The following is a 20,633-nucleotide window of genomic DNA, read 5'->3' as shown; positions in this document are numbered from 1 at the left end:
TTTAGAGCCCTATCAGTAATGTGCAGCTTTCTGATGTAATTTCAGGTTCTCCCTTCTTAGGAGCTTTCTTTGCAAGGACAATCTTCCTTTGAGTCCTTTTCCCTTTCTGCCCCTCTCACTTCTGAGGAAGCTTTCCAGTTGCTGCCTCCAATTAGCACCCAAAAAGCCGTGCCTTCCATACAGCCTGCCAGTAGTAACGGTCCATGTGCTGTCCTGCATTACCTTGCCTGTGCTATATTCGTTTGATAACTTAAATGTCTTTAAGGGGAAAAAAATCCTATTTGGTGTATTTATTTTTTTTTTTCAGAAATGTATTGTTGTTATCTAGATAATAAGAGCCGGAGTTTTTTTTTTATACATTAAATTAACCTCTGTGTGTGCATATACGGAAATAAGAGTATGTTTGCATACACACACAGATATATGCATATAATACATATATATCCTATGATATATATACATATAGTGATATATATCCTGTCTTTATCTCTATATGTAGATATTGAGATCTATATCCTGTCATGATATGTGTATATATATAAAGATATATACTATGATATCTATATATAGATATATAGATATATATAGAGAGATATATATATCCTATGACATGTTATCCAATCTATGTAATTCAAGGTGAAGATACCATTCAAATATGTACCATAAAAAATACTATTCTTTCAATATCTTTTTCAAAATGTTGATTTTCATCTATTGGAAAAAATGTAATATGCTTATATGTATATTTTATAATAGTTTGTTGGTTTCTGATTGACTTACTTTTAATGCTCACAGTATCACAATATTTTTCTTCTTTAAGATGCACACTGTAATTTCTGATGTCATTTAAAGGCACGTGGCTTGGCCCTAACTGATGTGTTTAATAACTATCATCTGTGTCCTTCTGACTAATAAATAGTTCTGTTTCCTGCTGTCAAAAATTGAAGGGAAATGCATGTGCATCAGAGAAAGAGAAAAATCAAATACATCCCTCCTCAGACAATCAATCAAAAGTGACAGGCCCTTTAACATACAATTTGTAGGGCACTGTAGTTTTAAAATGGGAACTGTCTGTAACATGTAGCTGGAAGCCTTTGTGGCTTTAACATTTGACAAAAGCACATCCACTGAACAGAAGAACAAGGCAATACACACTTGGAGAGACTTGAGGAAAATACTTTCTCCTGAAGCAGCAAGTCCCTCGCTAAACCCAGGCATCATCATAACATGCCACATTTGTACATCTGTGTCCAAAATGCAGCATTTTGCATTGCTTTTATCCAGGATTCGGTTGCTGTTGCCCCTGACATGTTTTATTCTACATTTAAAACAAACTGTCTGTGTTTGACAATGTGACTAATTCATGATGTGTGGCAGCTGAGTCCTTTAAAATGTATCTTGCAAATATTTCTGTTAAATGCCAGGAAAAAAAATACAGCATGTGAAAATATAGTGACATAGGATTTTAATTTGAATTACAGAGAGAATCTGATCATTTAAGCCAGCAGCCCTCTTGATTTGGATGTGTTTTAACCAGAAATTAGAATTTATATTACACGGTGTCAGAAAGCTCTTAGCATTTATAAATGCTCACTCCTGCAAGTTAAAAATCCTGGTTCATAATTCCCACTCTGGGTCTTGTGAGGCACTTTTCAATCATTTCTCTCTGCTAATTTTGGTGTCACCCTCATTTCTTTTTAAAAGATTCATTTTGAGCAAATTTGTAAATGGCCCTGATGTGTTCTACAATTTAGTCAATTACTGTTTCAGCCTGCAAACCTCCCGGGAAACGGAACATACATGGCCTGAAGGTAGGAATTTCAATAATTGTTTCAGTAAAGTTAGATGGATTTGTAATGCTGTGTTCCACTTATTGAAATGTCAAATAAAACTGCACTTTCTTCAGCTCTGACAAGCAGATTTTTTTTCCCCTCTAATTTTTTTGTTGGTGAGGGTGGGGAAGGATTCATCTGCTGAATGTTGGCTGCAGGAGCTGTGTATACAGTTTTATTAAGAACGGAATTGCCTTTCTTGTTGTTTTTAACCTCTGCTAATAAGTGCCTAAATTTTAATGCTCAGTTTATCAACTAACGTCTGCCTCTACTTCAAAGCATTAAAAAAACCCCAATGTATTAATTTGATTTCAGTCATTTATCTAAGTGTGGAAAGCACAGCAATGAAATTCTTTTAGGTGGCTTGATTCATTCAGGTATGCTTACTGCTTCTGTAATTGTACCCATTTTGAAATGCAGAAGACGACAGGTATATGAACTGAGTGTTCAGGTTTTAAAAAGAGAAGAAATGGTGGGCATATCCCTTTTTTTGTATTATTTAACTAAGCCTTTAGGATGTAAAGACTATATAGCGTGGTCCAGGAATTCTATAGCCTGCTAACCTACATAGAGGCGAGTCCTCAACCACCGGCAAGCCTAGCAACAAGCTAATTAACCTTCAGAGTGAAATGAGAAATTCATGGCAAATTACAGGTTAATTAGAATAGTGTCCTCTGAACACAACCGACTGATCAAGATCCTTTCCCTGCCTGCAGGTAAATACTCGAGCAGGGGCTGCTAATAATAGCAGCTCGGCCGTCTCAGATTCCCTTCCAAGCAATAGGTAAGAGTCAAGAACAGGAGCATATGGTTTGTTTTCTTTGCTTTTATTAAAACAAAATGGAGCCTTGTGTGCAGAGGTACCAACAATAAGCTTGATGTTGAATAACTTTTTCAATATGACTACCAGGCACGCAGGAGTGGAGTGGGGAAGGTGAAATTACCTTGATTCATGGATCTTGTTAGACTTGAACTGCTGGTTCTTCACAAGTATTTTCTGCTGAAGGAAATAAGTCTTTGCTGAGTGTTTCAGGTGACTTTGTCCTTCATAAAGCATTGAAATACTGTTTGTGGGTGAGCTGATTTGGTTTACTTGATCTAATAATCACCGTCTGTGGCAAGGTCTGTGTGTTTAGGTCTGTGTTACTTACCTCACTCTAGGATTCTTTGATTTAAAATTTGATGCCAAATTCAGTAGGTTTAGTGTGGGGTAAGGTGTTTGAAAAACCTGAGCAGCTTAAGTGCCCTGTTTCATACAGTTTCAGCGGAATTTGGAAGTCTTAGTCCCTTTTCTTTCTTTTTAGATTCCACTTCTAATTTGAAACCCTATATTAAGATCTTAAAATGGAAGGGATTGTGTTTTCTTTTTTCCTAGAGATATGTTCTTAAATACTGGACCATAAATTCCCTGTCACTACATGAGCTGTTGCATGCAGTCATTGTACTCAATCTGATGTAAAAACAAATAAACAAAAAAACCCTTATATATTCTTACAAGGGAATAAGAAAAGTCTGACTCTGTCTTCTTCATACAAGAGCATATTTGAAAGTGGGATAGAAATCCCTGGAGAGGTCCCTTTCAGCCTGTATTATTCTGTTACTCTAATAAGCACATAATACTACGTGTATCTGTGCATCAGCTCACTGTTCCCTTCTCTCTTAGAGCATTTTGAGTAAGGAAATGGGCAGAGATGACCATGACTAAAGACCCATCATCCTGCTTTAGACCTGCTCAGGCATTGAGGTGTTGGTAGCCACTATGTCAGACACTACGAAGTGCTGCAGTGGTGGGAGAGTCCCACAAACCCCAGCTTTGTATGGTGGGAGTGATGTGACATGCTTACCCATTGACAAGGAGGATGCCACGCCAGATGGTTGGCAGCAGTGCTGGTGTAGTCATGCAATTGGTAGCCCCCTTCAACTACCACTAAAACCAGTTTTGATGCTCCCTTCAGTGGCTTTGCAAATTGTAGAGGTAAAAAAAAGAAATCCAGTACCCTGTATCAGTCTCCTCTGGCAAAGTTTGCCCCATCCCTTGGGGAAGATCCTCACCAATACTCTTTAAAGGCCATAAATTGGAATGTCTTATGAACTGCAGCCCTCCTCCCAATCTGTCACATTGCTGAACTAAATAAAGCTGCTTTCTGTTGCTGTTGTGCTTTTGCTTTCAGTACTTCCTGTACTTTGAGCTTGTTCTTGAAGTGCATTGAAAATGAGGCTTCTAGAAGATTCTTGTCACCTTATTTGGTGGTTAATTGCCATTCCTTTTCCGAAACCTTCTGCACTACGAGTTCGGTTTTTGAAGTAATTGAAAGTCTCTCTTTGTTTCATGTTCACAAATTGTTAGTCATGAAAGATGACAAGATCAACTTATGTTTCCTTGGAAAACTTAATTTTGCTTTAAAGTAGTCGTGGGAACAAGAGGCCTATTAAAGAACAAAGCCACCAAATATGAAATCTGTGTTTTCACTGTTCTTGTTAATAATGATCTGTGATCAAGACACGTGCACATGCCTTTCAAGAATATATTATTTTGTACTTTTTAACTTCAGTACTAAGAGCAGAATGTCTCTTTGAGATTAAGTTTTGCAGACGTATTGCTACCCAGGCAGATTGTTGTGTTGAATGAACAAGGGACAGTTTGTCAGGAAAGGAGGTGAAGCAGTATTTTGCAAGTGAGTGGAAGGAGTTTAAAGCCATTAATAGTTTTACCTGTAAACCACAGAGAGCCAATAGTTGTGGTTTGTTAAAGTTCTACTAGAAAAAAATATATGGGTCATTTTAAGTAATGTAAGACCACTGACAGAGGAGTAGTTTCTCTTGAAATAGGGGGACTGCAGCAGCAAGTTGACCTGGAATGGATGCACAAAAGGCTGGATTGAGCTGAGCTGTTAGACAGAAGCTCTTCCCTGTGAGGGTGCTGAGGCGCTGGCACAGGGTGTCCAGAGAAGCTGTGGCTGCCCCATCCCTGGCAGTGTTCAAGGCCAGGTTGGACACAGGGGCTTGGAGCAAACTGCTCCAGGAGAAGGTGACCCTGCCTGTGGCAGGGGATTGGAACTGGGTGAGCTTCAAGGTCCCTTCCAACACGAACCATTCTAGGATTCTGTGATATGACTCTGTGGCAATCTGGCCTCACCCTCCTGAATTTAAGCATATCCCTGAGATTTCTAAATCAGGACTATGCTGCCTGCTCACCATGCTCCAGTCTATGGTCAGTTGAGGTGGTGAGGCTGCATCGACAGCATACAGCTTTCCTGCAGATTATACAAATTACTGAGGGATAATGCCTTCAGGAGTTTTAAAACAAGATGGGGCACCTGAAAACGGGGTGTGAACCTGATTTTCATGTTGTTTCTCAAAACTTAGGGGGTGTGAGGGTATATGTTTGTTTGGTTTTAGTCTTTGAACTGGCAATAAGTTGTATGTCACAGGGCAGTACAGTCAGGTATCTAAAACAATTTGTAAAGGTGAGAATACGTGGAGTTTTTAAAATGTTCATTGCTTTCCATGTGTGCTGTCTGTAGTTCAAGAAGTAACTATACTGACTATCAGTCAGCATTGCTGACGTTAAGCCTTCTCAGAATATGTAACCATGAACTTAACCTGACAGCTTGTGGTTTCTCATGCTTTCACTTCATTTTATAGAGTGAAATGGCACAGTCGTTTAAAATAATTGCCTCTCTCTTATTTTCAGCTTAAAAAAGTCTTCTGCAGAGCTGAAGAAAATACTTGCAAATGGCCAGGTAGGTGCATTGAATTGAGCCTGGGCTACATGCGTGTCTCGTTACTGCCTCATTCTGCAGTGATTGGCACACCTCAAATAGGTGGAGAGCTGCTTACTGCTCATTTAGCTGTAATGTGTTCTTTTAATACAGAACTGGAAGGACCATGAAAACCTTCATGATATGAATGAGTTATGTGTCCTGATTTGCTTTGATTGGCATAGCAATTTGCTTCCCATTTCTCAAAATGTGCTAATCAGATTTAGCTCCAAATAGATTGAAGTACCTCACACATGTTTTGCTGCTGCCACAATTTCAAGGAAGAAAGTTAATCAATTTTGAATAACTAAGTCAACTGCTCACTTCAAATGACCTTTGTGGTTTTTAGGGCAGTTGATACTTAAATATTTAGCAGGTTCTTGCAAGGAACTGCTCTGTACTATTTGCAGTCACCTTATGTTGTGGCTTCTTAAAAAACCTAAAACACAACCTAAAGCAAAACAAGCCCCAGAGCTGTGGAAAGCTGTCATGTTGCTGCTTCTCCTGCTCCAGACATTCAGATTCTGGCACCTAGAAGTAAAAGGTTTAATGTAACGATGGAGAAATGGATGTCCTGGAGAAAAATTTCATACCAATTTTGAGCTGAACATATGGCCAGCTTGTAGTAGTATAATGATATTAAATATACACTGTTAAATTAAACTACCTTTAAAAGAACCTTAGATTCTTCAGCAGCACCAACATAAATATGTTTTAATGTTTGTCATAGTGAAAGCCCTTTGATAGCCTTGGAGGCAGCACCTGTCCATTGCGATCAAGCTTGCCTATTAGGCTCTATTGACTGAGACATCTGTGTCACTGCAAATAAAAGACTCTTATTGATTTTCTTAACTGCTGTTCACTTCCCCTCCATGTTTCGAAGGCTGAAATCTTAATTATCTCAGATGCGTATTCAGTGCCTTCACACAATGACCTCTCCAAGCCTCATTGGCATTTCATGAATCAAGTAGTTGTAGTTGAGCGTGTCAAGAAGATAAAGGCTGGTCTTCATGCTTGTCCTTCAGTATCACCTGTAACATTGTGGTCTAATAGATGAGGGTGCCCCTCTAAAATGTGAGCCGAGCAGCCCAGTGCTGCAGCCTTGCCTCTTTGGCACCGAATCCTTTGAATACAGCTTGGAAATGTATTTTAAAGCCTGACGTGCAGACTGAGTTTAATATTCACAGGTGCCTACCAGGTAGATTAGTTAATGTTCCAAAATTATACCTATGCAGTCTGTTTCTCTGGATAAATTAAAATCCTGTAAATACCAGCAGTATGCTTCTGAACCTTGAAAATCAAGTTGATAATTACTCCAATATTAGTAATAGGTTTTGAAGTAGAATTATGGACTGTGAGTAAAAGCTGTCTTTTTGTGATTGAGTCCATAAGCTGAATTTGGCATTTCATTTGTTCTCAGTAATAGAAATGAGTGTTTGCTGTGCCCTGCAATAGATTTACGGTTTTCTTTCCTGCATAGTAGAATTGTAGAAAGACATAAAGGAACCAAAGCTTTTACTGTGATATTTAAAAATGTTACTTAAACCCATTTAAAAAGAAAAATAAAAGAAAAAGTAAGTTTTAACCCTACCTTTCAATCCCCCTGCTCTGGAAGGAGCTGCCCTGCTTGCTGTTGAGAGAAGATGCTTTTCATTATGCTGCATTGTGTTCTGCAGAATTTGGTCACGGCTCCATAACTGGAGATAGGTTTCTAGTTGTAACTTTAACTTTTTCTCCTTTTGGGGGGTTAAGTCACACTCATCATTACTTAAGTATCGGTTGGGTTATTATTTTTTATTAGTTTTTGGCAGTTTCTGCTTTCAGGCATTCATAATGATATTCCTCTAGTAGTTTCCATTTAGGTTTAATAAGGAATTCATATTAATCATTAAAAGAAGGGGACATGATTCTTCAAGATAATCAAATATTGACAAGTTAGAAATAGCTTTCTGCCTAGGTTCATTGATATAGGTGATGTGATATAAATATTTATTTCTTTTCTGTCACTCAGAGTAAATGCCACCAATTGATTCAGCATTGATATAGTGTCAACAGTTCATAAGAAACATTTGACTGGCTTGTGTTTTCCGATTAGTCTCTGCTCTATAAAGTGGGATTTACTAAATCTCTTCAATTGTCTGCTCATAGAGTGTGACTGCTTTCTGAAACCATTATTGCTTCGATTCATAAAGCAAAGGTATGGCTATAGGACTTTGCTTCTGTCAGGCCTCTACATATAAAATAAGGATTAATTGAGCATTTTGTTTTTAATGATTTACAAGAGATAGACACTGATTTCTTTCAAAACCAGCAGGTATAAGCAAGGGATGTTTTGTTTGGTGATCCGTAATTGAAGTCTCTTTCACTTTGTCATTATTTCTGTTGCTATTAGCATCCAATCAAACTTGGGTTTGCAGGTTTAATATTCCAGCCCTTACTGTTGAGTTCATTGTTATGTTATCATTTTATGATTGCGAATCCAGTTTTCCCAGTAAAATAAATAAATCACCACGTTTTTGTCACCTTTATTTGAGTCAGTAAATCACGCTTTATCTCTCTATCGGTTGCTGGCAGATACTTGCTCCACCCCAGGCTTCCTATTTCACCCTGGGTTTCTGGTTGCTCTTTGTGCATAGAGACAAGAAATGGTGCTGGGCTGGCAGTGGGTGCAAGCGGTGCAGTGGCAGACGATGGAGCTGCTCCTGTCACTGTCTTTTAGGGACTGAGGTGAAGAAAATAACTCCTTTTACCAGTTAGCAAAAAGCAGGACAAAAGAGAATGCATTTTATGTCTCTGGTTCTGCTCAATTTGTTGCTTATAACTTGTGTAACAGCAAAAAAATTCTTCCCCCTCACCCCCCCAAGAAGCAAAGATAAAAGTTCACGGCTTTATAGATTCATTTAATTTCTCTTAAGAGTTATGTTTAGAAGAACACTGCTGGAAATATAGCAAAAAGATGTTTGTTGTTACGTCAAAGGCTGGAGAATTAAAGTCCTCCAGCTTAGAAGAGCAGAAACCCAGTGTGTGCTTTAAATTAGTGAGTACTGTAGTCTGAGACAAATGAGTTTTAGCATCCAGAATAGATTCTTCATGTCCTTTAAAACCTATTCAGGAGTTATTGTTCCTCATGAGGTACCTCTTTTTTTCCTCCTTTTTATTTGCATTTTCTGGTTGATGCAATAAGATAGCTTTCAGGACTAAATTAATGTTCATTTTCATCCTAAACCTTGATACTTGAATGGGCTATTTCATACCCACTTAAGATTATCTGTCCCCAGGTTTAACTACAAATAGTTGATAATGTAGAGTCAACTTCTGCTTTGAGGTATTTTGAAGTTTATCAGATTTTGGAGATTGTACCCTTGCTGGAAGAAATGCAGAGTATTTCCTGTGAGAAACAAGGATGCCATTTATTCAGGTACTGAAAGGAAAGAGCACAGATTTTGGAGTTCAGCATTTATGTCTTTAATACATATTATTTAAAATCAATTAATATTCCATTTCTTGTTCCTAAGACTTGCTGAGTATTGACTCCTTAGTGCATTTTACCTTGTTATCATCACTTACTTGTTCCAGTTGAAGGAAGGTTCCTCTTCACTGACATCATGTGAAAGGGGATGCTTAAGCATGGCTTAGTAACTTAAGGGCACATGTCCCCATTGAATTTAAAAGTTGTTTCAGAAGATGGATAAATACAGATAGTTGGCTTATGGTAAGCTGTCACCATGTGATACTTGGAATCACTGATCTGAAGCTATTTCAGATGTGCTTACGTGGTCTCTAATCACATCAGTGATAGCAGAGCAGACGTATGATATGGGGGGGGTTGATGCCTTTTAACACAAAAATGACAGTCTTTAAGCAGCCATGACAACTTGTGTGGAATGTTTGTTATCCTATAAAATACAAATGGTTACTAGAAATGAGTTAATGCTTCATAGGAAAATCTCTTCTAATATGGGATTTTCCCAATCCTATGCAACTTAAGGCAGTGAGGGAGATCTTTTTGTAATAGAAAATGCATACAGCCCAGAATTCATTCTGATGATACCTTTCTTTTCAATCATACATGTGCATTCAAAAATGTCTTCAGTGACCTTTCTTTAATAGGTGGGAAATCAGAATAACTGTATTTGTACAGGAGAAGGTTGAACTGTAGTTTTACATTTGAATTGCTCATTCAGCGCTACAGTAAGTTTTAATAAAAGCAATATCAGAAAGATCCCAAATTCCAGCATTTGCAGTGTATGGTGCTTGCACTGGGCTTCTGTTGAAGATCTGAGGATACCTTCATGTCTGGAGAGTTGTCCTGGTGAACAGAAAGATCGAGGCAAGCAATTAGTTGTGTATTTCAAGGAAAATCATCTTTGCTGGATAGCACATTCAAGACTCTGTTTGCCAAAGACTTGCCTTTGTTAAAAGGTAGATAAATGAAGCACTGTGAAGCTTTCCTAGTGCCAGAACTGTCACTCAATTAGCATCAGTTATGCTGATTCTAGAATAAATCATCAAGTTTTTGAGCCATACTTAAGATGACAGTTTCCTGGTGGATTGTTTCCATTCACCTCCAACTTTGGCTTTGGTTATGTGCTGTTCTGGAGACCCTTTTCCTATCAGTATCTGTGACCTGACCCTCTTGAGCTATATTATATCATTCCATTTTGACACCTTTTATCAAACTTTAATGAAATGACCCAGGCAAACAAATTGTCATTAAACTTTCCATCACTTTGTCCCTTGGTATCGTCTTTTATAAATTGGACAGCAAATGTTGTATTGATCTTCTCGTTCTTGCAGCTGAACTTGAAATGACCCAGACTGCTTGTTGTTTATGGCCTAGAGTTGCTTTTCCTTGACATTTCCATCCACAGCATGACATCTCTTTTGTTTTTCTTTCTTTCTTGTGGAGATGAATGAACAAGACATACGGTATCGAGACATCCTCGGTCATGGCAATGGAGGCACAGTCTACAAGTGAGTGTTGAATTTCCTTCAAATTGTTGAAAATGGAATTTAAAAGTGCCTTTTTGTTTGTTTGTTTTTGTTACCCTTATATTTATATTGAGATGTAGGTGGGCAGTGCTGCTGTGAAGAAAAGATTATAAAATACATGCTTAATAGGAACTTTTTAAGAATCCTCTTTCCATATTTACAAGGTATCTGCTCTTGGGTGCCGTGAGGGCTGGTGCATTTTTATTATCTTTTTAATACTTAGCTTTGAATCCCTCCTGGGTAACAAGTTAATGGTTCACAAGTGGAACTTGAAATGTCCTGAAGCATAATGAATTGCCTTCAGTATTTGCAATGCCATTATTCTTGCTGCTTTACCACGCCCTTTGCTAGCCCAGTACTGAGAATGACACCAGTGGGATGTGATGACACCGCTGCTCTGCCTTTCTCTAGCAATTCCAAATTAGTAAATAACCCCTTTTGCTGCTGCAGTGACTTCCCTCCCTCACGAGCAGCTTCACACATAGGCTGATGAATACATTAAATGATAAACTCCCCCAAATTTTGGTAGTGAAGCTTATACCCTGCAGCCAGTATTAATTTTAATATTGTAAAGATTATAATAGCAGAGATATAGTTTTCTCGACAGGAAAGTCTTTCTCATGCATAGTGCAAAGTTTAAACTACATAATGTAATATCTGGTACTTAATAGTCTGCAGTGGTGTATGAAAAATATTCCACTAGGAATTAAGAAACCCATACTTCGTAAGAAAACCCTGAGGGAGTAATAAAGGTTTCCTCCAGAGAGCTATTTACCATATACAGTAACCCAGCATCCCATTATGATTTTGTTTATACCTTAGACATTTTAACTTTGAGATTAACATTTTTTTTTAGATGTTTTAAAAGCCATGGTGCATTTAGTGTAGTTTCTAATTGGCTGCCAACATGGCAAAACAACTCTCCTTGTGGAAGGCTTAATGAAAACGGACTTCCAGAACCTTGAAGGAACAAATCCAGTCTTTGAATGGACTCTTCATAAATCAGGTTAACCTGGTAGATGGAACATAGTTCAGACATCTCATTGATGTTCTCTTGTAGAAAGGTATTGCTAGACCAAGAAACTTGCAGAAGCAGTATTGTTATCTTACTTACAGTTTAGTAATTGAAATAAAGTAAAATCAAATAATAATGATAGTAATGAAAAGGAGAGAGGAGTAAAACCTGAGCAATGCACAATACAGTTCCTCCCCACCCACTGACTGATCCCAGAGCAGCAACCAGTGGCTCTTGGCCAGATCCCCCCACTTCTGTACTGAGCATGGCATTCTATGCTATGGAATTTTAATAGTAAGAAAGATTTGAGAGAGGGTGTTAAACTTGACAGCTCAGTCAGTGCCTTCCTGTTGTTTGCTGACCTGGAGAAGGTTGCTTCCCTTCCCTGTTTACTGATGCAGGCTCCAGGAGTGGATGTATGTGGAAGAAGTGTCGCAAAGATGGGCCACGGGCTCTGGTCCCTGTGGAAAGCACTTGAAGCACAGTTAGGAACAAGGAATGTCCCATGAAGTGGAGGAACCCTTATGTGTCATTTTTACCCAGTTCTGGGTCACTTTCTTTCTTAGCTGAAATAAGGAGCTAGCAATGTGAAACCATGAGCAGCGTAAGAATGGCCATACCAGGTCATTCAAAAGTCTCTCGCCTTCATTCTTTGTCTGATAATGGCCAAAGTCTAAGGAATGTAAACCAAGGCAAGTGAATGTGGACTTTGTTATTGGGATTGCACTGAAGATCTGCTGAATGTAATGTCTCTCAGCTTGTATCTGCCCTACTCACAAGGAACATTCCATGCTTGCTGTGTGTGCTTAGTACATGCAGTGACAGAGCACTAAGAGGTGCAGAAGGTGGTATAAAAATATAAATAAATTATATATAAAATACCTTGGAACAGTCATAGCATCATGGAATGGTGTGTGTTGGAAGGGACCTTAAAGCTCATCCAGCTCCAACCCCCTGCCATGGGCAGGAACGCCTTCCACTAGACCAGGTTGCTCCAGCCTGGCCAGCAATCATCCCATTGTAAAAGGCAACCTGTTCTCTTTGCCAAAGGAGCATCTGAGCCGCACAAGCCAAGAAGAAATTGCAAAATGGAATACTTACAGGTAGCTGGATTGCACTAGTCATAGATAGCAGCCCGCATATATTTTATTCCAGTAAATCAATGAACATTTGTCAAATAAAATGAATTGCGAGCGTTTGGCTGTTTTCCTCTTGCGGCAGACCATGCTGTTGGCTCGGTGCAGAAGAGCCTGTGTGTAGTGTGTATTATTGATCCAAGCCTAAAGAACGAGCGTGGCTATGTGGTATCTTTTTTTTCAGCTTTCTAGCTCTTTATACTAAGTCATATCCATTATGGCAATGATATATTATCAGCATTGAGCAAACAAGAGAGCGTGTCGCAGGTCGCTGAGCAAAAATCTTGAGCCTCTCTTTCCACGTGAATTAACTACTATTGAAATAGTTTATTGAGATTGAAGTATTGATCACTTTTCATGCTAACCCTGGCTTAAGGGGGGAAAGGGGAGGTGGTTTTGTTCTCTTTGGAAGACATTATGTTTAGTTAGAAAATGTATTTCATTTATTTGGGTTCTTTACAGCTGGAGCTGTTTCATTGCTTGGAGAAGAGGTATCTTAGCTTTACTTTTATGACAGTATAATTATACTTCAGAAATACACTTGATTACTGTGTGTAGCAAAATTGTTCCAGTATATTGGCTCGGCCAGTATTGCTATACAAACAACTTTTCAGTCAATTGAGTCTGGTAAAAAATCAATACTTTATAGCAATATTTCCAGTAAGAACTTGCTGAATCTCAATGTTTTCCCTGCTCTAAAGAGAAGGGATTGTATAGTTGTTTGACTTCCTATTTTCCCTTACCTTCTGGTAAGCTATTTTGTTATTTAAGGAGTGATAACAGTTATGGGGTTAGATATGGCAAAGCCAGTTAATTATCCAATTCTGTGAATATTTGGAAACTCTCAGTTGCTGTTATGTCATGGGGATCCGCACCTTTCCTGACAAGAGAGCCCTAAGACTGTGGCCCTGGTAGATGTACGAACTTCCAGCTCTTCAACAGGCTTTCTAATTGTTATCAGCTATCTTATAAGATAGTTATAGAATCTGGTAGGATGGTAACTGTACAGTTAGGGCTGCTTCACAGCAGCAGAAAACCTCTGTATAGCAGTGCATCTATTGTATTTGCTTAAGTTGCTATTTTGGAAGAAATCATTCACTGCTAGGTCCAAAAGGCATTGAAATATGTGCTGCTATGCTGCATCTTTTAGCTCCATCACTGACTGCAGAGCTCTGAGAGGCTGTTTTTATGAGGTTGCTTCTCTTCAGTGAAAGAAGGTTAACATTTTGGTTTGTAAGGGGATGTATAGGCTTTGCCAGCTAGTCTCTGGAGTAGCTACATTAAATTGTTTAAACCCCAAATCTTTAGTTGTATATATTTTGAACCCAAGTACTACAAAATAGAGGTATTTGTCTCTGGCAGATAATTACTCTGTGAAGTCTCTCTCACATGGCATATCTATAGTATCACTGTTTCCTTCTGCATGTCTGGGATTCTTTCAAAATGTGCACTGTGTATGGCTTGTAGATCTTCGGGTTCTGTTAGAGGAGTTTCCATCAGCAGGAAGCTATAACCCTCCGTATAGTGAAATAAACGTAAAGTCCCAATGATGCCCTAATTAATTTGTGAAGTTACCAAATGTCTGGGATAGAGAGGGAAGAAAAGGGGGAATCGGTTACCATCTTAGCAAAATGCTGCTAAACCAGACGGCTTCACTTTCACTTGAGCAATTGGGAGAGAAGTGGCTGTTGATGATGTCCCGCCCAGCAGAATTGTATAGCAGGGAAATACGGATAAATGCAGAAGCTTAATTTGTTTGAGCAATTTACTGGAGCAATTCTGCTGTTCAGTTCAGTTGTACATTCCAGCATATGCCCATTTTCTTATTCTCTATCTCAACCAACCTTGGGGTGCCCCATTAGCACATTAAACATACTGTATGGCAAGACAGCTGGGAAGTTGCTATCTCTTGCAAGACAGGCTGCAAATGGCGCCTGCCAGTGTATTGCACATCCTTGAACATCAGCAGGGAAAAGCATTGTCAGTTCTGGAGTGGGGAAACAGGAGGAGATTGAGCTGTTTTGGAGAGTAAGGGAAGTGATACAGTGCCTAACAGGGTCTATGAGAGCTGGAGAGGGGTTTTGGACAAGGGCCTGTAGGGACAGGCCAAGGGGAATGGCTTGAACCTGCCCGAGGGGAGACTGAGCTGAGCTCTTAGGCAGAAGCTCTTCCCTGTGAGGGTGCTGAGGCGCTGGCACAGGGTGCCCAGAGAAGCTGTGGCTGCCCCATCCCTGGCAGTGCTCAAGGCCAGGTTGGACACAGGGGCTTGGAGCAACCTGCTCCAGTGGAAGGGGTCCCTGCCCTTGGCAGGTTCTCCCTACATTTCATACATATTGCTTGTCCCAACCTGGTGCTTGATGCAGCTCTGGAGAAAGGAGGTACGGGCAGGTTCAGTGTTTTGTTTGGTGTTAAATCTGTGGCCATTTGATGTCTGAAAATGGCATCTCCCTGCAGTCCTGTGGTGCAGTTAAGGCATTTTCCCTTATTTCCCTTCCCAGACTACATTCGTTTTCTGTTTCTCTTGTTTTGTTTTATTTTTAGTCACACTGCAAAGCGTTAGAACAATAATAGCTGGAGTAAGTCAGAAATACTCCCCCAAATTTCTGCATATTATCATTGCAGTTTAAACAAGAGTGACCAGTGATTGCTGTTCACTTGTTTCTTTTGACCCTGGCTATCACTTGCCTGCCTCATAAAATCTGTTATGCACAAAAGTGCATAAAATGAAGATAAAGTACCTCCTTCAAGTCTGACAAAACCCATTCCTTTGCAGAATGGGAGCTGCAGTGAGAGTAAATAAATGAATGGACAGCAATCACAGCCTAGTTGATGAAACTGTTCAATTAAAGCACAGGCATTTACATGGTGTAATTTCCCTAAATTGCCAATGAGCCCCTTTAGACACAACCAGTGTTCAAATTGATTTCAGCATTGATTTTGGCTGAAGCTGATAAATTTCTGCTTGTTAGTTAAAGTAATTTTGCAGAAGACTTTGTAGTGCAGTATTGAAGTGTTCATTTAGCTGATGGTTAAAAGAGGAGTTATTTACAGAGGGTTCTACTGTTGTTCTGAGATGGGACAATTCCCCGGTCATCTTTTTACTTTTAATTTTTAAGCTTCAGTATACAATCAATACGTTATTGAAGCTGATTAAAATGTATCCAGCCAGCTGCCTATGGCTGCTTAATTAGAAACGGGATGATTCTTAAATTAAAGTTGTTCTGTTTGTGTTGCATGCCCATAGCCTGGGAGATGAAGCAAATAGTAACCTTGAAAACTTGAGTTTGCTCTTGTTACCAATGGGTGAGGTGGTGTGGGAGCGTAGGGCAGCTCTCATTGCAGCTTCCCCAGTGTGGGCAAGAGCATCTGTTTCTTGGTAACAAATAATACTCCATGTAGTAGAGAATTGGTGGAATTTGGGACCAAGCTTATAGGCACTGGCCGTTCCCCAGCACTGAATACTTGTTTAAATCAGGCTTTTGCCCTTTGAAGTGAACGTGAGATGACAGGGGGCAGAAGAATGTGTATTTATGCAGGAATCCTTTCTTGCCATTGTGCTGCCAGTGGTGTGTTTCAGACTGTCTCCTTAATCTCTGTTTGATGTCTCTGTGAAGAGCAGCGGCTGTAACAGCACCAGCAAGGTTGACATTGATTTTTCCACGTCTTTTCACCCCAGATTCTCAAAATGCTAAAAATGAACCACTCAGATATCCAGTGACCATCATAAGGCTCAGCCAGCCATACCCGGCTCTCACATACAACCACTCTCCCGTACGTCACCACAGCTGCTTTAATGGTGATGGCAAGAAGCAATATTAAGAGAAGCAATGCCAGAATTGTTTCTAGCATGTTGCTCATCATGATGTTATCTCACTGCAGTCCAGTAATGGATGGAGCAGTGTAACTAACCTCATGGTGTTTATGCTCTCAGCCTGCTCCTGGGGAAGAGCAAGCTTTCTACTGGAAACTCAACCATGATTAAAAGAAAACACTCTTTCTGCTATTACAGTAAATACCTAGAAAACGTTTGCTTCTTGCCACAGTTCTGTTTTCTACTGTTGGTCCATATTGAATTACTCAACAGCTCTGTTTTTCCTTAATAGTTGTTATGCTGTGAGTGTCATGAACACATCTCTCATGAGAAATAGTTTGATAATGCAGAAAATCCAGCTTTAGGTCTTGTTGTGGAGACATGTGGCATCAAAATGGCCATCATCATAGGATGTGATGTACTTTCTGGCTCATTCTGTTGCTTCAAGTTTCTTTCTAAAACTCTGATGGGTTTACTTGTCCTGGCTCTGTCAGATGATGCCTGGCTGTGTCAGTCTAAACAGAAGTCAAAGAAAACTGCTCTGGTGTCTTCTGCCCTTTGAGATAGTTTAAAGCCAGCAGCTGAAACACATGACTGTGCCTGCATCTGGTCTGGATTGGTCCTGTGGCGGTGAGTGGTATTGGTGATGGTTGGACGGGGCTTGGAACAACCTGCTCTAGTGGAAGGTGTCCCTGCCTGTGGCAGGGGATTGGAACTGAATGAGCTTTAAGGTCCCATGCAACCCAAACCGTTCCATGATTCTGTCGTGGCACCATAGCCTCATCAAGCAGTGTCGAGGTGAAGCCTTCTCCATCTTTAGTCCTTTCTGTACAGGTCTCTCTAAGGAATGGGGTCTGAACTGCAATAGGATGGGTACAAGCAGGAAAGACTTGTAATCCAGTTTTGATTGACCCTGGAAATTTGGCTGCAGTGGAGAAGGAAGACTCATGTAAGAGGTAACAGATGGAAGTAGCAGGTTACAGTATGCAAGAGGTGAGGGGTTCATTGTGCTTTGGCTTGGATGGCAAAGCCACCTCTTTCCCACAGCAATGGGTTGAGATATTTTGCTCATTGCCATTTTCCTTATGCAGCTTTTAGTGCCAGTGTTGCTGTTCTGAAAAGTTTCAAATTCAGATGCAAGTATTTTTTTGTGTGTTTTATCATTCAACAACAAATCATTTTGCAATCAGTACTCAAGCATCTGTAATGGGGCTTTAGATGGAGGGGAGGTTGGTGTAGATTGCTGTTTGAACTAGCACAGACTCCATAAAAGCTCCTTTTTACAACTGCTGTGCACTTTGGATTTCCTGTTTTAACAGCCAGAGAGTCAGGCTAATGTGTTTGTCTATTGCAGAAGGCAACAACTGTCAAAGTGTTTATTTCCTAGAAACAATTTGAATCTGTTTCTTTAAATGGCCGTCAGAGTATGTGGCAATTCTATCATCAGCATGCCAGACTCTGACCAGGAGCATGACAGGCAGTGGCAGTACTTGGAAAAAAAGAGGGGGAAAAATAGGGGAAAATGAACAGTAAACCAAATCTGTGGGTGATTTGCTGTGGAGTTTGCAGCTGGCACTCGCTCTGCAATGCATGGCACTTAGAGGATTGTATTCATCTTGCACAACACTGGCGCAGTCATTTTGCTCTAGGTTATTTCTCACAGGGCAGGAAAATGCTCACTTTGACTTCATTGATGCCCTTACATCTGAAGGTGCTGCTTGCTGCAACTAGAGCTTTTGTGTTAGCTTTTAAACTTGAATAAGAAAAGTGGGACTTCTGGGTGTATGTTCATTTCTGCTAGGAAATGCTGAGACTTTCTGTGTGTGTTATTCTATGTGTTGAGTGAGGAGGATATCTTGGGGACAGTTCATCAGTGCAGTGCTATGTGTGAGCTGATACAGATTCAGGGAAACGGTGCAATATTTGTGGTTCTTGTCAAGTGAATTGATGTCTTGATGTTTTAAACAGTTGTGTAATGAATACATACCAAGGTGTGAAGCAGGAGGAAACGTGTTTAGGAGAATGGACCTGAAATATTTACTCTTACTTTTACTTTGTAGCCTCGGGTTGCCACCTTGGGAAATTGCGAGTGGGGCTTTCAGCACAGGGATGGACAAAGCCACAGCTGAGCTCATCCCCTGCTATGGTCCCACTTCAAGAGGGAGGTTGGATTAGATGGTGTGGTGGTGCAACCACCCTTTCATCTCCTAGAACTGCTGTTAACAGAATGACATGCCAGCACTTGAGAGCCACAGCACGTCTGAGTTTGTGGCATCAGCCGTAAGTTCCTCTGGTATCTCTGTGAGAGGGGAGTTGTGTCCCTGCGTCCTGCAGTCACACCGCTAACACAGCAGTACTGTCAGTACATCATTTTGTCATATTTGCTGACATTGGTTATATTTCTATAACGGGAGGGGACTGAGTCATTGGCATAGCAGACAGGTCATGGCTTTCCCTTGGCAAGGAATATCTTATTGATTAGAAATTGTTTCCGTGGCTATCAAGGGGGAGGAAATAGAAAAATATATCCTGGTGGCCAGCATGAACAGATGGGAAGACAGATCTTTTGTGTGGTATCCTGCTGCAGGTTCCTTCAGTGCCTTTTTGCACCAGCATTAGCAGCGTGATATAATAACTTCAATGAATTTTTGCTTCTAAATAGAGACTGTGTTTACTTGGAGTATCTCAATAGTAAACTCAGATTTTAGTAAGAAGTTATTATATTTGTTAGGAAAAGCAGTTTGAGAAAGCTCAGAGATCTTTGCATGCTCAGTCTATGCTCCTGATGTGGCCGTCCTCAAGTCACTCCTATGTGAGCAAATGCTTTACAATTAAAAATCAGGAAACAAACTGACAATTGCTGTTTCTCTTGAGTGCTTCTCATGTGAAACCTGAAGTTAGTTCTTTGCTTACCCTAGAAGGAATTATACTGCAATCACAGCAAGTAGTGCAGCTCCCCACTGTGCTCTTAGGTAAAATTCCTCACAGGGAGAATATAAAATTGTTAAGTCTTAGCAAGTTGAAAGAGGGAGAATGTTTTTTTTGATGTCTAAGCTCTTTATTAAGCAGCTAGTGCATGTTCTGTTTGCTTGGGTTGGTTTGTTTTACTTCTGAACTGATCAGAAACTCACCATATTCAGTGTCTGGAACTGTTAGTATTAAATATTGGGATGGGTTGTGGTTTATTCCATAAAGAGGTTTGAGGCAAAGCGTCTTACATTTCTGCTCTGGTTTTCCTTGCAGCGGAGCTCAGGGAGAACAAAGCAGGCAATATAAAATTCACTTACCTTTTTCTGCCTTTTCTTTTTGAAACACAAACCAGCTGCTCTGCCGCTTTCACTGTTTAATTTGCTTTCCTTTAGAAACACATCTTATATACAGCGTGGGGAGGGGGAGAGATGCCGAGGAGCTGGCAGTTCCCCCAAAGCCCTATTCTAGTTTTCCATGATATTGATTTCTGGAACACAAGGGATGCACACGCCGTACTCCACAGTCCATCACAAGTTTTTCCAGCTTAGCTGGAGGGCTTTGTTCAAGCAAAGCACATGCTTGCTCCCACCCTGCCTTTCTCATTCCCTAAAATAACCCAGCTCTTGCCACGGAGCTGGGCAAGCTGCCTTTGCAGCGCTCCCTCAGGGGCCCTCTCCATTTTCAGAGCAGAAGAGACAAAGTTCTGCTAAAGGACTTGGCTCACATAGGTCCCTTCAGGGCTTTAACTATCTGGGGATATGGTTAATAGTCAAGGTTAATAAAATATTTGACACAACTGTGCCAGTCTTGCTTAGAAGCTGTTCCTTGTAATGGATGGAGGGGGCTCAGAATAATGAACTCTAGTGGGAATGGGCAGGATTTGAATTTCTTTTCCCCAGTGGGAAGGTTTCAGAGTATGTGATGGTTGAAGTCTGCCATCCTCTCATACAGTGTGTGGAGGCTTTAAACCAACCTCTCAGCATTACATGCTGTGTGTGCACTCTAGGAGAGCTTCCCGAAGGAGATGTTGGCCACTTCTTCCGTCCCACATTAGCACAGTGTACCAGGGCAGGGGGGAAGATCCCCCAAAACTCACTTTTTCCCCATCTCCCAGCT

At 40.3% G+C, this 20,633-nt stretch overlaps 1 protein-coding gene across 5 annotated transcripts in view; it reads left to right on the top strand.

The window, feature by feature from the left end:
• Window positions 1-20,633, top strand: part of MAP2K5 (mitogen-activated protein kinase kinase 5) — a 121,959-nt gene that overhangs the window by 17,741 nt on the left and 83,585 nt on the right. For all 5 annotated transcript variants that reach the window (XM_061371148.1, XM_061371146.1, XM_061371145.1 and 2 more), the window contains exons 5-8: window positions 1,771-1,811; window positions 2,549-2,616; window positions 5,527-5,575; window positions 10,503-10,567. In XM_061371148.1, coding sequence (XP_061227132.1) covers window positions 1,771-1,811; window positions 2,549-2,616; window positions 5,527-5,575; window positions 10,503-10,567 — 223 coding nt within the window. The remainder of the gene's footprint in view (window positions 1-1,770; window positions 1,812-2,548; window positions 2,617-5,526; window positions 5,576-10,502; window positions 10,568-20,633) is intronic.

Source organism: Neopsephotus bourkii, unplaced genomic scaffold (genome assembly GCF_033783945.1).
Source record: "Neopsephotus bourkii isolate Nb327-2 ecotype Australia unplaced genomic scaffold, CSIRO-AGI_Nbou_v1 NB_1572, whole genome shotgun sequence".
NCBI lineage: Eukaryota > Metazoa > Chordata > Aves > Psittaciformes > Psittacidae > Neopsephotus > Neopsephotus bourkii.
Note: the sequence above shows the minus strand (reverse complement) of the source record. Positions and strands in the feature narration are given on the sequence as shown.